Source organism: Alligator mississippiensis, chromosome 15 (genome assembly GCF_030867095.1).
Source record: "Alligator mississippiensis isolate rAllMis1 chromosome 15, rAllMis1, whole genome shotgun sequence".
Taxonomy (NCBI): domain Eukaryota; kingdom Metazoa; phylum Chordata; order Crocodylia; family Alligatoridae; genus Alligator; species Alligator mississippiensis.
Window position 1 is genome coordinate 15,723,113 of NC_081838.1, and position 17,798 is coordinate 15,740,910.

General features: G+C 54.2%; 2 protein-coding genes across 3 annotated transcripts; both read left to right on the forward strand.

The window, feature by feature from the left end:
- The first annotated feature begins 322 nt into the window (after positions 1-322).
- On the forward strand, positions 323-12,063 carry TCHH (trichohyalin). Of its 2 annotated transcripts, none has more exons than XM_059718052.1 (3): positions 323-340; positions 2,169-2,327; positions 2,893-12,063. In XM_059718052.1, exons 2-3 carry the CDS (start codon positions 2,190-2,192, stop codon positions 11,239-11,241), a joined length of 8,487 nt encoding a protein of 2,828 aa, XP_059574035.1. In that variant the 5' UTR covers positions 323-340; positions 2,169-2,189; the 3' UTR covers positions 11,242-12,063. The 2 variants fall into 2 exon arrangements, with proteins under 2 accessions (XP_059574035.1, XP_059574036.1); XM_059718053.1 differs by having other exon boundaries at positions 2,173-2,327.
- Positions 12,064-15,104: 3,041 nt separating this feature from the next.
- On the forward strand, positions 15,105-17,783 carry S100A11 (S100 calcium binding protein A11). Its single transcript, XM_006267475.4, has 3 exons — positions 15,105-15,264; positions 16,915-17,073; positions 17,453-17,783. Exons 1-3 carry the CDS (start codon positions 15,262-15,264, stop codon positions 17,651-17,653), a joined length of 363 nt encoding a protein of 120 aa, XP_006267537.1. The 5' UTR covers positions 15,105-15,261; the 3' UTR covers positions 17,654-17,783.
- Positions 17,784-17,798: the final 15 nt, after the last annotated feature.

Here is a 17,798-nt window from a genome sequence, read left to right on the forward strand (position 1 = left end):
CAGCTATTTAATGTGCATTTGTTATTTAAAAAAAAAAATTAAATACAGCCCTCCTGGAAAATGACCTTGCAATTCAGATGAGGTGGGACCAACGAGTGCTAGGATTGTTACACGCTGGCTGCTATTTCTGGGTTCAAATGATAGGTGAGGGGTTGATAAGTGAAATAACCCGTTTGAGGACCTGAAGGTGCAGCTGGGCTTGGCGACAGATGAATCAGGACACCGTCCAGAAGGGGTGTCTCCCTGCCATAATGCAATTAGGGACCCTATAAAAGAGCCCAGGTCTCTGGCTTCTTCCAGCGGCTTCATTGAATCGCACTGGTTCCCACTGGTGAGTCGGGTAAGTCAGCTCTTAAAAGAGCCTTCTCATTTGCACAGCGGGGAATTTTTATTAGGAAATAGTTAATCCTGACGCCTGGGTGATAGTGAGGATCTTGCAAGATAAACTGCAGGGAGCTTTTCTGAAGGCCTTAAAGGTTCGTCTCTAGGAAAATGCTGTTTTGTTTGATTCATCCTGCTAGATGCAAACTAATAGCAGCGCTTAGAAAGCAGATAGTGACCTTTATCTGGGGGGGATACAGTTTTCTGTGCCTCTCTCTGGTTCAAACAATGAAGTTATCACAGAGGGAACAGAGAGCAGGATTTGATGTGCAATGTATGCATGTGGGTGTAGGTATGGCTAACACATTTCTAGGAGATCAAAATCATCAGCAGCAATCCCTCGATTTGAGGATGATCTCTAATGTGGCTCATTGATGGGTCCAAATAAAAGGAAGTGTATGGACCAATGATGATGGCAGTTGCTTAGATTTTAGTCTAAGCTGTTCTCTGCCACTAGCTCATCCTGGAATTTGTCAAGGTCACTTCTCTTCTCTCTGACTCACTTTCCCCATCTCTAAAATGGGGCTAGTGAGCCATTTTCATTAAATGGTTTGAGAGTCCCTGCAATGGGGCTGCATAAACACAAAATGTTGTTGTCACTGTGGTTAGTGGTGTTGCAGTGGCTCAGTAAATTATCAATGGGAGACAACTCTGTGCCTTGTCAAGCTACCCATGCCAGGTTGGGTGCAAGAAACCAGACTACTTTGCATCTTGAGCTGAGGCCATGCAGAAATGAGTTTGCCCTGAGTTGCTGTGTGTCAGGTCTTCTTAGAAAGTGCTAGCTTTCTTGCCCTATGTTCATGTGTTTCTGCCGTGCCTCTACCCTGGCACTGCAGTTCTCTGACGGGGGGCTCTGTCATGGCTGGTCAGCCTCTTTCTATCAAACGTCAGAACTGAGGGCTTACTTTTTCTTTCTAAGAGCTGTGTTGTCCTGGGCCTAATTTAAAACCAGCAGACACCAGTGGGACTTTTCCTGTTGACTTCAAAAGTCTTGGGTTAGACCCTTGTGACGTTAGTAAAACTGTTGTTGCCTTGGGACCTACATCCATAGCCTTTTCCTGCTCGCCCCTTCAGACCTCCCTCTGCAGTTCCCACTTCAAGTTTCCTGTCCAAATAATACATTAAGGGACCGTATACCTGGAAGTGAGTGTAGTTCATATAGAGAAACCTGAAATCACTTTCAACAGGGTAGCATGGGTCCTGCTACCAGCATCTCTGGAGAACATGGGGTTTGATCGCAGGATCTAAACCCATCCAAGAAGATGGATGAATACGTAGGCAGGCAGCAAAGCTGAGCTCTAGGGTGTCTTATAAATGGCTGCTACTGAAGTTAGATAGTTTAGTGTTAGCTTGGATGTATAGATTCATAGATTCATAGATGTTAGGGTCGGACGGGATCCTCAAAAGATCATCGAGTCCGACCCCCTGCGTATCTACATCAAGTTGCAGCCACATCTCTGACTGGTGTGTAAACTCCCCTGCAGGTATAATATGCATGAGCTTACTACAAAACTAGGCTTTGCAAGGAGGAACTCCCTCTGGTAGCTAGAGCAAGGAGCAGAGAGCTGAAAGCCGGCTCTCTAGGGTTTAATCATCACCTGTGCTCCTGACTTGCTGTGCATGCCCATGCTAGGAGCCAGAGAAGGGAGCTGGTCCTCTCCTACAGGACTCAGCAGGAGAGTACTGCCTCTTACCTGGTACAAAGCCCACTGAAGCCAATAGGAACCCGTCCCATGCTTAGACGGGGGACATGTACCCTGTACTTGTATCTTCTCTTTCCTTTCAAGCTAGCTTGAATCTGCAGGACAATGCCTCACCTTCTGGACAGCATCGGCACCATCATCAACGTCTTTTACCAATATGCGACGGAGGACAGGGAGGGCTCCAGCCTGTCCCGGAGGCAGATGAGACTGTTTATCCAGAAGGAGTTTGCCGATGTCCTTGTGGTGAGTGTTAGTCCCCAAACACCCTTAAAGGCCTGATACAGGCAGAACATAGCCCATATGGGTGCAAAGCCAGCAATTTTAATTGAAAACATCCCCAGCTTCACTAATATACATTGCAACTTACAGCACAGGAATGATCTTACCTGGAGGTAGCAAAGAGGCTCTTGGGTGTGGGGAGCTCAGCAGTGCCTGCTAGAGTTATAGTATCTGTATCAGATATTCAAAAGGGAACAACCCTCCTCTTCTAGATAAAAGGGACACCTGGAAAAAAAAACCATGCATCCCTGCATTTGTTTGCCCCTGCAACCAATTTGAATGTCCAGACACTTGTTCCATTAACAACATAAACGCAAGGGAAAGGAATGACTGGGCAGTAACATGGCAGCAAGCGAGTGACTACCACAAAGGAGCACAGAGTAGTAGTGAGAGGTACCTGCTGAGCACTGGGGGCAAGGCTAGGGAGAGGGAGATGAAGAGAGGCTTAAAACTGAAGTACCACTGCAAAGACAACTGGGATGGACCAGCAAAATGAATGCCCTTTCCTCCTGATTTGGTTTCCCTACAGAACCCATATGACCCACTGATGATAGACACGGTGCTGCGGCTCCTTGATCAGGATGGTGACGGATCAATAGACTTCCCCGAGTTCCTGATTCTGTCATTTAGAGTGGCTCAGGCCTGTTACAGCTACTTGGCACCAAAACCAGGGCTCCAGGAAAGGCAGGAGCAGGGAAGAAGAAGTAAAGAGTTGAATGAGCTTGAAGCAAAAGCAGATAGAGGGAGGAGCCATCAGTTACGTGAGCCTGAACCAAGAGTTGGCAGAAGAAGACATCCTGAGGACCCAGAACGAAAGCCTGAACCACGGAGGGATGAGGGGAGACGACAACAATCTCTAGAGCCAGAACAACAAGTGTATGAGGGAAGACGTCATCAATCACATGACCCAGAACAGCGAGAGGAGGTGAGGAGTCGGTCTCAGCCACGTGACATCACGCAAAGCCATGAGAGAAGCCAACGTCAAGTACTTGAACACGAGCCTCCGCTTTATGAGGAAAGCCACCGTCAGCCACATGAACAAGAATGCCGAGAGAAGGTGAGGAGCCGCTCGCAGCCACGTGATACCAACACACAAGCCTATGAGAGAAACCGACGTCCAGTACTTGAACGTGAATCCCAGCTTGACAAGGAAAGCCATCGTCAGCCACGTGAACCAAAGAAGCAAGAGGAGGTGAGGAGCCGCTTTCAGTCACGAGAGCCTGAACCACGATGGGATGAGGGAAGACAACGTCAGCCCCTAGAGCCAAAAGAGCGAGAGGAGGTGAGGGGCCGCTCTAAGCCACGTGACACTGATACACAAACCTATGAGAGAAGCCGACGCCCTGTGCTTGAACCTGAACCCCAACTTTATGAGGAAAGACACCACAAGCCACGTGAACCAGAACAGCGAGAGGAAGTGAGGGGCCGCTCTCAGCCACGTGACACTAATATACAGATCTATGAGAGAAGCCGACATCCAGTGCTTGAACCTGAACCCCAACTTTATGAGGAAAGACACCATCAGCCACGTGAACAAGAACAACGAGAGGAAGCAAGGAGCCGTTCCCAGCCCCAAGAGCCAGAACAACTAGTGTATGAGGGAAAAGGCCGTCGGCCACATGAGCCAGAAGAGCGAGAGAAGGTGAAGAGCCGGTCTCAGCCACGTGACATTGATGCAGAAAGCTATGAGAGAGGCCAACGTCCAATACTTGAACGTGAACCTCAACTTTATGAAGAAAGCCACCGTCAGCCACGTGAACAAGAACAGCAAGAGGCAGTGAGGAGCCACTCACAGACCCAAGAGCCAGAACAAGTGTATGCAGGAAGACGTCGTCAGCCACTTGAACCAGAACAGCGAGAGGAGGTGAGGGGCCGCTCTCAGCCACGTGACAATGACACACAAACCCATGAGAGAAGCCAACGTCCAGTACTTGAACATGAACCTCGACTTTATGAGGAAAGCCGCCGTCAGCCACATGAACCAGAACAGCGAGAGGAAGCAAGGAGACGTTCCCCGCCCCAAGAGCCAGAACAACCAGTGTATGAGAGAGGACGTCGTCAGCCACGTGAACCAGAACAGCAAGAGGAGGTGAAGAGCCGCTTTCAGCCATGTGACACTGACACTCAAAGCTTTGAGAAAAGCCGACATCCAGCACTTGAACGTGAACCTGAACTTTATGAGGAAAGCCACCGACAACCACGTGAACCAGAACAGCGAGAGAAGGTGAGGAGCCGCTCTCAGCCCCAAGAGCCTGAACCACGAGGGGATGAGGGAAGACATCATCAGCTACATGAACTGGAACAGGGAGAGGAGGTGAGGAGCCACTCTCAGCCACGTGGCAATGACAAACAAACCCATGAGAGAAGCCAACGTCCAGTACTTGAACATGAATCTCAACTTTATGAGGAAAGCCGCCGTCAGCCACGTGAACCAGAACAACGAGAGAAAGCAAGGAGACGTTCCCCGCCCCAAGAGCCAGAACAGCCAGTGTATGAGGGAGGACATCGTCAGCCACGTGAACCAGAACAGCAAGAGGAGGTGAGGAGCCGCTTTCAGCCACGTGACACTGACACTCAAAGCTTTGAGAAAAGCCGACGTCCAGCACTTGAACGTGAACCTGAACTTTATGAGGAAAGCCGCCGACAACCACGTGAACCAGAACAGCGAGAGAAGGTGAGGAGCCGCTCTCAGCCCCAAGAGCCTGAACCACGAGGGGATGAGGGTAGACATCGTCAGCTACATGAACTGGAACAGCAAGAGGAGGTGAGGGGCCGCTCTCAGCCACGTGGCAATGACAAACAAACCCATGAGAGAAGCCAACATCCAGTACTTGAACGTGAACCTCAACTTTACGAGGAAAGCCACCGTCAGCCACGTGTAACAGAACAGCAAGAGGAAGCAGGGAGCTGTTCTCAGTCCCGAGAGGCAGAACAACAAGTGTATGATGGAAGAGACCATCAGCCTTGTGAACCAGAACAGCAAGAGGAGGTGAGAAGCCGCTCTCAGCCACGAGAACCCAAACCACGAGGGGGTGAGAGAAGACGTCATTTGCCACATGACCCAAAACAGCGAGAGGAGGTGAAAAGTCACTCTCAGCCAAGTGACACTGACACGCAAACCTATGAGAGAAGCCAACATCCAGGACTTGAATGTGAACCTCAACTTTATGAGGAAAGCCACCGTCAGCCACGTGAACCAGAACAACAAGGTGAGGTGAGAAGCCGTTTTCAGCCCCAAGAGTCAGAACAACAAGTGTATGAGGGAAGACGACATCAGCCACGTGGACCAGAACAACAAGAAGAGGTGAAGAGTCGCTCTCAGCCACATAACGCTGACACGCAAAACTCTGAGAGAAAACAACATCCAGCACTTGAACGTGAACCTCAGCTTCATGAGGAAAGAAGCCGTCAGCCACGTGAACCAGAACAGCGAGAGGAGGTGAGGAGCCGTTTTCAGCCCCAAGAGCCAGAACAACAAGTGTATGGGAGACGAGGCCATCAGCCACGTGACCCAAAACGAGAAGAGGTGAGGAGCTGCACTCAGTGGCATGAGACTGACACACAAAACTACGAGAGAAGCCAACATCCAGTGCTTGAACGTGAATCCCAGCTTTATGAGAGAAGCCGCCGTCAGCCACGGGAACCAGAGCAGCAAGAGGAGGTGAGGAGCCACTTTCAGCCACAAGAACCTGGACCACGAGGGGATGAAGGAAGACAACGTCAGGCCCTAGAGCCAGAACAACAAGTGTATGAGGGAAAACGTCGTCAGCCCCTAGAGCCAGAACAGCAAAAGGACATAAGGAGCCGCTTTCACCCATCTGACACTTACACGCAAAGCTATGTGAGAAGCCAACGTCCAGCACTTGAACGTGAATCTCAATTTTATGAGGAAAGCCCCCGTCGTCAACCACGTGAACCAGAACAGCGAGAGAAGGTGAAGAGCCGCTCTCAACCCCAAGAGCCTGAACCACAAGGGAATGAGAGAAGACATGGTCAGCCATATGGACCAGAACAGCGAGCAGAGGTGAGGAGCCAGTCTCAGCCACGTGACAGTGACACACAAACCTATGAGAGAAGCCAACGTCCAGTACTTGAACGTGAACCTCGACTTTACGAGGAAAGCCACCGTCAGCCACGTGAACCAGAACAGCGAGAGAACTTGAGGAGCCGCTCTCAGCCACATGACACTTACACACAAACCTATGAGAGAAACCGACGTCCAATACTTGAACGTGAATCCCAACTTTTTGAGAGAAGCCACGGTCAGCATCTCAAAACAGACCATCGAGAAGAACTGAGGAGCCGCTTTCAGCCACAAGAGCCTGAGCCACGAGGGCATGAGGGAAGACAACGTCAGTCCCTAGAGCCAGAACAACAAGTGTATGAGGGAAGACATCGTCAGCCACGTGAACCAGAACAGCGAGAAGAGGTGAGGAGCCGCTCTCAGCCACGTAACGCTGAAGCACAAAGCCATGAGAGAAGCCGATGTCCAGAATTTGAACATGAACCTCGACTTTATGAGGAAAGCCGCCATCAGCCACGTGAACCAGAACAGCGAGAGGAGGTGAGGAGCCGCTCTCAGCCACGTGACAATGACACACAAACCTATGAGAGAAGCCAACGTCCAGTACTTGAACGTGAACCTCGACCTTATGAGGAAAGCCGCCGTCAGCCACGTGAACCAGAACAGCGAGAGGAGGTGAGGAGCTGCTCTCAACCACGTGACAATGACACACAAACCTATGAGAGAAGCCAACGTCCAGTACTTGAACATGAACCTCGACTTTATGAGGAAAGCCACCGTCAGCCACGTGAACCAGAACAGCGAGAGGAGGTGAGAAGCCGGTCTCAGCCACGTAACAATGACATACAAATCTATGAGAGAAGCCAACGTCCAGTACTTGAATGTGAACCTCGACTTTATGAGGAAAGCCGCCGTCAGTCACCTGAACCAGAACAGCGAGAGGAAGCAAGGAGCCGTTCCCAGCCGCAAGAGCCAGAACAACCAGTGTATGATAGTGGACGCCATCAGCCACGTGAACCAGAACAGCAAGAGGAGGTGAGGAGCCGCTCTCAGCCACATGAGCCTGAACAAGTGTCTAGGGAGAGCTACTGTGAGCCACGAGTCCCAGAACAAAGGGAGGTGAAGGACTGTTATCAGTCAAGAGAGTCTGAACAAGTGTATGAGGAAAGCCGCCATCAGGTCTATGAGCCAGACCAACAAAGAGAGGTGAGGAGCTGTTACCAGCCACATGTCTCTGAACCACGAGTAGATCAGGGAAGGCAACATCAGCTACGAGTGTCAGAAGAACAATATGAGGGAAGGCGCCATCAGCCACATGAGGCTAAAACACAAGCCTATGAGCGAAGTCGCCATCCATTCCTTGAACGTGAACCAGAAAGGTATGAGGGAAGTCGTATTCAACTGCGTGAGCTAGCACAAGAAGGGGTGAGGAACCGCTTTCGGCCACGTGAGCGTGGAGCACAAACAGACAAGAGAAGCCACCATGAATTGAGTGAACGTGAGCCTCAAGTGGATGAGGAAAGATGCCGTCAACTCTGCAAGCCAGAACACCTAGGGGATGTGAGAAGACCCTATCAACCATACGAACGTGAACAACAAGTGAACGGCAGGAGACTTCGTCAATCCCGAGAGCCAGAACAAGAGCATGAGGGAAGCCATCATCAGCCCAGTGAAGCAGAATGGCCAGCGGAGGTGAGGACCCACTATCTGCCACGTGAGCCTGAATATATGCATGAAGGAAGACGCCGTCAGGTCCAGGATGCAGACCGCCAAGGGGAGGTGAGGAGCCACTATCAACCACGTGCACCTGACACACGAGCATTTGAGGGAGCTCACCGTCCATTATTTGAACAAGAGCCACAACTGTATGAGAGAAGCCGGAGGCAGCCACCTGAGCCAGACCAGCTGGGGGAGGAAAGGCGCCACTATGAGCCACGTGTGCCTGAAAGACAAGTCAATGAGGAGAGCCGACACCAGGCCCACAGAATTGAACTGCAAGTTTATGAACAAAGCCGGGATCTCCTATGTGAGCCTGAACCACGAGTGGATGAGCAGAGACAACGTCATCGCCAAGAGCCAGAACAACAAGTGTACAAGAGAAGCCGCCATCAGCTCAGTGAAGTGGAACAAGGTGAGGTGAGGAGCCACTCTCAGACACGTGAGCGTGAACAAGTGCCTAAGAGTCACCACCAGCCACGGGACCCAGAACAGAGGGGTGCAAAAGATCGTTATCTGTCAAGAGAACCTGAACAAGTGTATGAAGAAAGTCACCGTCAGGTCTGTGAACCAAACCAGCAAGGGGAGGTGAGGCGCTGCTATCAGCCACGTGAGACTAAACCACAAGCATTTAAAGGAAGACACTGTCAGCTGCTTGAATGTGAACCTCAACTGTACGAGGGAAGACATGAGGTTAAGCAAGCGGATGAGGGGAGCCATCTCCCTCTAGAGCCAGAGCAAAGGGAAACGAGGAGCCTTTATTGCCTTTATGATGGGCATCAGCATCAGCCTCATCAGCTTGAGCAGCGAGTGGATGATGGAAGCCGATATCAGCACCATGAGCCAGAACAACTAAGAGATGTGAGGAGTCGCTATCAACCCCGTGAGCCAGGACCACAAGGGGATGCAAGAAGCCGCCGGCCCTTCCATGAACGTGAACCAGAATTGCATGAGGGAAGCCGTCGTCAGCCGCGTGAACAAAGGGATGTTTGGAGCCACTCTCAGCCCCGCGAGCCTGATCCACGAGTGGATGAGAGGAGTCAGCCTCGGCCCCGCCAACCTGAACTGCAAGTATATGAAGGAAGCGGCCATCCGCTACGTGACAGAGAACAAGGAGAGTCACGGGACCGCTCTCTGCCACTTGATCCTGAAACACAAACCTATGAGAGAAGCCGTGTTCAGGCACGTGACCCTGAACCACAGAGGGATGGCCAGACGCGTGAGCCACGTGACTCTGAATTGCAATTGGATGAGAAAAGTCTCTGTCAGCCACGTGCCCCTGTACAACTAGGGAATGGAAGGAGACGTTATCAGCCACGTGAGCTAGAACCAGAAGCAAATGAGGGGAGTTGCTATCAGCCACGTGGCCCAGAGCAACAAAGGAACTTGCAGAGTCGTGGCCAGCCACGTGAGCCTGAGCAACGAGTAAAAGAGGGGAGTCGCTCTCATCTACCTGAGCAGGTACAACAAGGGGATGCACAGTCCCGTTATGTGCCCCTCGAGACTAGACCACAGGCACATGATGGAAGTCGCCGTCAGCTGCAGGAGCCCGAGATACAGCATTATGAAGGGAATTGCCATCAGTCACAGAACCCAGGACAACAAGGGGACGTGAGAAGCCACTATCGGCCACATGAGCCAGCACAGCAAGTGCACAAGGGAAACCGCCAAGAGCTGCATGAATCTGAAACACAAAAGGGCGAGGGGAGCCAACGTCAACCTCGAGAGCCAAAAGAGCAAGTCTATGAGGGAAGCCACCGTCCGACTCCCCTCTGTGACCCCGAACCACAAAGGGCCGTGCAGAACAGCGGTCAGTCACGGGACCCTACTCCACAACAGGAGGAGGTGAATTGCCATCAGCCACGTGAGCCTGAACCCAGGGGGGTTGCAGGAAACGTCCATCAGCGCCATGAGGTGTTGCCACCAAGGGATGACCAAAGCCTCCTACCTCCAGATCAGCCTGTGCCACAGCGGGGTGACAGCAGTGATGACCCACAACCTGAGGTCAGACCTCATGACCGAAGCCTCCCACAACCCCTGGAGCCTGAACATCAAGGTAATGAGAGGACCCAACGTCAAACACTTGAGCCTGAGCGCCGGGAGGCCGAGAAGAATGGCCAACGGCCCTACGCTCCTGACCCGAAGAGGGACGATGAGATCTGTCATCTGGTATCTGCCAAGCAAAGGGATGATGGAGGAAGGCAGCCCCAGTCACGTGAAACCGAGCCACGAGGGGGCACAGGCACCCGCCTTCAACAACGTGAATCCGAAGCCCAGGGCAACACGGCAACCTCCCGTAATCCCCGGGAACCTGAAGCGCAAGGACCTGAGCGGGCTCGTCAGCCACGGTACCCTGAGTCACAAGGGGTCGAAAGCAGCCGTCAACCGCAGAAGGCTGCACCCCAAGAGGGTGAGAGGGACAACCAACTGCCCCAAAAAGCTGAACCCCAAGATGGTGAGAGAAACAGGCCTCAGGCAGGTGAAGCTAAGCCATCGAAGGAGGAGGCAAGCCAGCGTGAGCCACACAATCCCAACTCAATGGATGACAACAGGAGCCGTGCAGCACCCACACCTCCACCCACTGGAGATCCAGGCAGCCAGACTCAGCCACGGGAAGGAGAACCACGTGACGGGAGTCGCCACCAGAGCAACAGGCCTGAGGGTAGAGGGGATGAGGGGAGCCAGCCCCGAGCCTATGAGCCTGGATGCAGAGCAGGAGCCACAGTACCAAGCCAGACGCCAGAGCGCGGGCTGCGAGAGGGCGAGGGAAGCCGGCAACAACCGTGGGCACTGGAAGCACCGGCAGAGGGAGGAAGCCGCCAGCAGCCACCCCAGGGAGATGCAGCAAGCCAGCGCCAGCAGGAGATTGCACCTGAACAGGCTGAAGGCAGCCACCATCTGCCAAGAGAGCCTCTGGCACAGCTGCAAGAGGAAAGTCCCACTCGAGCAGCAGAGTCCCAAGAAGGGGAGCAGAGTCACCACCCTCCTGAACCCGTAGTCTCCCAGGAGAGGCTGGGGGACCCTAGTCTGGATGAAGCCAAGGCCTCCCTGCCTTGCAGTCCACTCTATGTGTATCTCCTGGCGCAGAAGGCCGAGCAGCAGCTTTGCCCTGTGCCAGCACCTCAGGAACAACCATAGGAGCTTGGAGGGCCAACAAGGCCATGCCTACTTTGTTCGGGGCAGTTGACAGTTCTGCTCATCTGCCTTTGCTTTAGTATGCCCAGATCCTTGCTACTGCACTTTTCTTATTAGGTTTTGTAGGGTTTCTTCTGTCTAGCCTGCATGAGCTTCTTACTAAGTCTAACATGTCCAAGACATGGGGCTAGAGTATGCTTTGGCCATGGGCGGCATCTCCTGGGGTTTCACGCAGATCTTGGGATCCACAAGCTAACGAACGGGATGGAGCGGGCTCGATGGCTATCCGCACGGGACAGAGAAGCATTCCAGACTAAAGACTTGCCACCTCTCTACGTCACACTGACCCACCTTCCTGCCTATCTACACTTGTGTCCGTCTGCATCCATCCACCCATCCTGAACCCTCCTACACCACTATCTTTTCTTTCTTTTTTTGGCCGCCAGTGTTCATATGGTGCTCAGGAGTGTGGTTCTGTGCTAGGCTGCTGCTTGAGTTGAGCCACACAAAATCTTCATCGAAAAGTCAAGCTGGCTGGAGGTCACACCTCATCCAACCCCCTGCTCAAAGAAGAATCATTTCTATCTAAACCCTCCCATCTCGGTGTGTCTGTCAGTAATTGCTGGGCCTTGAAGTCTGGAGGCATTTAGGGTAAGAAGGAAGTATTTGATAGCTGTTAGCTCTACCCCCCGCATCCCCAGTGGCTAAGCAGACTTAGCTCCCATCTCCCCCATGTCTTGAGGCAGACAAATTATGCTCTGGGGACCGTCTCTTATTCCTGCTGCTCTATTGCATGAAAATTCCCAATAAATAGCTGATGAATGAGTTGACTGACTGCTTCTTTCAACCTGGTATCTTATATCCCAGAAGGCCGATGCCCACTTGGAAATAGCTTCACAACAACGAAGCTTATCTTGATTCAACGTCAGGCCCAGCAAACAGGGGAACGGACTGGGAGGTCTGGCCTTTATTTCCACTTCTGCAGTGACAGTGCAGGTCCCTGTGCCCTCCCATCCTGCATCTGTGAGCCCTGGGGAAGGACTCACTCTCCCACAGTACCCAGCACAGCGGGGCCTCAGTCTTCATAGGTTGCTTATAATTATTCCCCTGATCTGTAAACCAAAGGGAGAAACGGCTCTTTTAGCCGGCAGAGGGAGCTCCTCATTAACAAGGCAGCAGGAGTGGAAATGATGATTGCCCAGGGTGATGCGGCGCCTGCCTGGCTCTGCCTGAAATCTGATCTAGGTATTCAAGCCAGAGCCTGCCCCTGTATCAGGGAAAAATCACAGGAAGAACAATAGGGCTGGCACGATGGCGGCACAGGGTGTGGCGTGGCTCCCAGAGCGGGCACAAAGAGCTCCTTGTTCGCTAACCCGTTCGTCCCTGGCAAGTCCGGCTTCCTCCCAGGTGTCCGACACTGGGCCCGAGGTCAGGGCTGGGATGCAGCAGGGCAGGGTGAGGTACTGCACGATGCACACAGCGACAATGCCCCAGTCAACAAGGGAAAAACGCTTCCCTCTTTCATGGCCACGCACCAGTCTCACTGGTTTTGGTCCTGAGCCAGGATTAGGTCCTGATCCTCAGCTCTCTGGGAAATCTGGCTGAGGATGCACTTTTTCAGCCCTTCCCTTAAAAGCAGCATGTTGTACTAGACTGACTCTTGGCCCTTCTCTCCAAGAAACGAGGAATGCAACCGGGGAGCTGCATGGGTGCAAATGAAACATGCCTCCAAGGGCATGGTAGGGAAGTGGGTTTAGCACTTGAGCAGTAGCTCTCTCCCACATGTGAGAGGCGCCCGGGGACCTGCTTTCCTTTGGGGTTGGCCCTGTAAGCCAGGAGACACCACCCCAGCCAAAGGACAGCTTGGAGAAGGCTTGATTCTCCTTTGCAAGCTGGGACACCTCTCTCTGCTCCTCCTTTGAATCCAGCTTCACACCAACGCTGGGCTCAGATCAGCACTTTTGCACTCAGACAGGAGAATCAGCTCAATCGTGAGCACGGGCAGAGCTGTAGCAACCTGATGGGAGCCCCTCAGCATCCCCGACAGAGAATAACCATCCCGGCCATGACCTGGGGGGTCCCTGAAGCTGTTTCTAGGGTCGGGGCAGGGTCTCCTCTTGCAAGGCCCTTGAGCAAGAGAGGCAGGAAGCCCATTGCTTCAGGGAAGTTTGCATTCAGGTCGAAACCCACTGCGGCGCAGGGGCTAGGGCAAGCTGTGTGTCTGGGCTGCCTGCCCAGAATCAGGGGGGGATTCTGCCCCGGGTGAAACAAGGGAGGAGAGAAGCAAGGTAAGGAGCTGCAGTAAGATGAAAGCGGGCGGCTCCGTGCCAGGAACAGGGAGTGGCAAAAGCATGCAGGAGCAGAAGCGGCCCTGTGGGGCAGGTAAATGCTTCAAAACCAGAGCGAAGGCAGAGCTCTGAAGGCAGCTCTGGAAGAAGAGTCCAAGCCCGCGACACGCTGGCCAGCCACAGCCCCTGCCTGGGAAACAAACGGAGCACTGTCTCACACCTGAGCTAGAAGAGGGTCAGAGAGGATAGGGCATTTGCCAAGGACTCAGGAGAGCTGACTCCAAACCCAGCCATGGGACCTCAAGCACATCACTCCCACTCTCCGTGCCTGTTTCCCCTCCCACCCTTTGTCTAAGCCAGGGGCGGGCAATTATTTTGGGTGGAGGGCCACTTACTAATTTTTAGCAACCATCGAGGGCTGCATGACAGGCAGCTAGGGCAGATAAATATTAATTTTCTAAAATTTTTAGGGGCTCCACAGGCCAGATAGAATGGCCTGGCAGGCCGCATCTGGCCCGCAGGCCGCATTTTGCCCAGCCTGGTAAGCTCTGTGCAGGCTGGGGCTGTCTCCCACTGCACTGCGCAGCACCTGGCGCCACGGAGGCCTGGTCTAAGCTGCATATTCTCAGTGTTGCAGTGACACCCATAAGGGCAAATCTGCAGCCCAGACTGTGCTGGTGGTACCTGGGGTTAGTGATTGCAGATCCCACGGTGTTGGCAGTCAGGTAAGGGGTGTTAAGAATCATCCAGGGAGCTCTCCCCCAACACCCGCAATCAACGGCTGGTAAAACCCCAGACCAGGCTTTATAAAACATTACACTGTGCTTCTTCCATGAGCACCGGTGTGTGTGTGTGTACACACATTACATTGCACTTCTGCCATAAGCACGGGGAGGGGGCAGGGGGAGGTGTACACGTTACATTACACTTCTTCCATGAGCACTGATGTGTGTGTATACACGTTGTACTGCACTTCTTCTGCAAGCACTGAGCAAGTGTGTCTGTGTACACATATTACACTGTGCTTCTTCCATGACAACTGGTGTGTGTGTGTGTGTGTGTGTGCGCGCGCACGTGTGTACACACACAATACACGACATTTCTTCCACAGGCACTGGGAGGTGCATGTGTCCATGTACACATATCCGTGTAATACAGAAAAAGGAGTGACAACTGCCTCACCTTCATTAGGAACAGCCATTCATCTGCAGGTCATGCACCCTATACAGCCCATGTCCTTTCATGAACACGGGCTGAGGCCTGGGCTCCCAGAGCTGAACACTGGCCTCTAGCCCCGTTGCTGCTGCCCTGCAGGTCTTAGCCCCCTCTGCCTAGAATATAACTGGGGATGGCTACGGGGCATTATTATGTGCAAATGGGGAAACTGAGGCACAAAGCAGGCCACCTGTGGGGAGAGAGGTGGGGGAGGCAATGACAGAGGAAGGAAAATGCACAGGAAAGAAAAGAAAACTGGGGAGGGAGAAGAGAAGCAGCAAAAAATAGAGGCGGGAGCAGTGAGAGAAAGCAGCCAAACCCCCCGCACGGCGCATTCCTGGGCTCTGAGATCGGCTTCGCAGGAAAGCAAGTTCAGATCTGAGTAAGCGGCAATTGCACAACCAGACGCGAGGGGTCTGTGAGAGCAGAGCAGCTGCCAGGGCGGTGGCTAGGCGAGGCTCTGCCCTCCGAGCAGATCTGTTCCCTGGCACTTGCCGTGCACCGTTCCCCAGCTGCAGACATGGTGAGTTTGGGGCTTTGCCCCAAGGAGAGGGCAGGGGAGCGGGCAGGGGGCAGCTGTGCATGGAGGGGGGGAAAAGTCTCGCAGAGCTGGAGCTCCCCGCTCAGCAGTGGCCCTCACAGCCTGGGGAAAGGTGCCAGGACTGGGTGGACTGGCAGCAAAAGGTGGCACAGGGCACATGGGGGCTTTGCAAGCTCCCTGCCCCTTGGTGTCTCCCCCTTCTCCCGTCCCATCCGTGCCCCCCAGTTCCAGCCGTGCCCATCCAGGCCTCCCAACCCCGACCCTCCGTTTCTGCGCCTCGTCTCCTCCGTGCCGTGCCATGCCCTGCTACATGCATGCCCTGGTAGCTGCAATGTGCCTATTACCAGGGCAGCCAGGCTCCTCACTTCTCCCTGCCTGGGGCAGGAAGGGCTGGGTGGGGCGCGCTTCCTGTCTCGCTGGGCCAAAAATGGCAAAATTCATGGTCTGCGGGTTGCGGCAACGGAGCCCACAGGACCGGCGGTCGGGCTGGGAGGGCTGGTTCCTGCCAGTCCCCACGCTCCTTGCACAATTCCCGTCTTTCCTGGCCTCAGCCTGGCTTCCTGCCCCTTGTTGCTCGCCCCTTCCCCTCTTGGTCCTGGCTTTACTCCACATCAGAAAGTCCCCATGCTCCAAGCCAAGGAGGCCAGAGAGAAGCTGCCTGGTGCTGGGAGACGCCAGCAGCTCAAGCCCAGGCCCCTTCCTCTCCCCATGGAGCAGGGGCAGATAGGGGGAGCCTGATATCGTACTCCCCACTGGGGGCCAACTGGATTTGAGGCCCCTCGAGGCTGCATACCATTCACATTGGGAAGGAAGCAGGATTTGGGCACGGCTCTGCCACTCACCTCCGCCCTTGGAGCCCGCCAGGGCCCCACCACCCATCGAACCCTCCCTTTTCCCACATCCTCATGGGATCCTGCTTCGGTCACATTCTTCCTTCCTGACTCAACACATCACGTGGCAAATGAAAGCAGAAAAAATGCATGTTCCCCCCCATCCCCCATAAGCAGGAGCTGCAGCCAGAAACCACTAGCAGACAGGGGAGGCAGGGACTGGGCTGCAACTGGAGAGGCCCCACTGCATCCCACGCGCACCCTGGGGGCACAGCAATTTCCCAAGGTGGCCAACTACGCCCCGTGCAGTGCCTAGACAGGGGATCCTCCTGCTCCAGGCCCTGGGGTGCATGGGAGCCCTTCCAAATCACAGCCGTGACGCCCTTGCCCCGCAGGGGTGAGACTGCAGTGGCTTCTGCCCTAGTAACGGGTCTGAAAGGCAGAAATCTGCTGTGGTGGTTGTGACAACAGTGTCCAAACAGACAAGACGCGGAAGCCACAGGGTTGCAATAGGAAGGGGAAGGCGTTTCCTCGCTGCAAGCACCCAGTTATAACCACTGCCCTAAGGCACAAGCAGGCGAAAGAACCCAGGAGTCTGGTCCCCACCTCCTGCTTTAGCCACGAGGGTCGTGCCTCTGCTCTCCAGGGTCTCTCGGTCCCCCCACCCATCAGGCCCCTGGAGCTTGCTCCCCTGCATGGCTGCAGGGTGGAAGGAAGCACATCGTGAAGCCAAGGGTGGGGGCTGCGTGCATGGGGAGCCCCATCTTGCCCCCTACTCACAAGCGCCCCCTTGTACCTGCAGTCGAAGGTCCCGGTTGCACCCACGGAGACGGAGCGCTGCATCGAGTCCCTGCTGGCCGTCTTCCAGCGCTACGCGGGGAGGAGCGACAGAGACGAAACGAAGCTCTCCAAAACGGAGTTCCTGGCCTTCATGAACAGCGAGCTGGCTTCCTTCACCAAGGTGAGTAGGGCCACGCCAGCCTGGCCAGGCCTGGAGCAGGAGGCAAGCATCCCGGTACTGAGTCACTGCAGAGGCGCTGGAGGGGAGGGTGCGGCTGCTTGGGAACCACCAGCCCTTTGAGACTCTGAGGTGCCCTGCACCCAGGAGAGGATCCTGGCTCCTGCTCCCCCATGACAGCCCATTTGCGGGGCAGAGCAGTGGCCTCTGAAATCCACTGCCACCCAAATCCAGAGCAGACAGTAAGGCAAGAGACATCATGGGCTGGGCTTGGCTCCCATGGGGGCCTGGGGTTCCCAAAGCCCTGGAAGAGGTGCCCAGATGCCCGGGTGATGGGCCCCACCGGGGACCCTAATGATCACCCTCCCCTGCTCCTTCACAGAACCAGAAGGACCCGGCCGTCCTGGACCGCATGATGAAGAAGCTAGACTTGAACTGCGATGGGCAACTGGATTTCCAGGAGTTCCTCAACCTCATTGGGGGCATCGCAGTGGCCTGCCACGATGCCCTGTGTACAGGGGGTCCCGGTGGCCCCAAGGGCTCCAGCGGCCCCAAGGGCTCCAGCGGCCCCAAGAAACTGTGACCCCTTCTCCCAGTGCCCTGCATTCGCCCCACAGCAAACATTCCACAAAGCACCTGAGCGAGACCAAGACAGAGCTGGAAACCCTCCCGACCCCGCGACTTTGTATTAATAAAGTGATGGGATGAAACTCCCCGGCAGGTGTGCT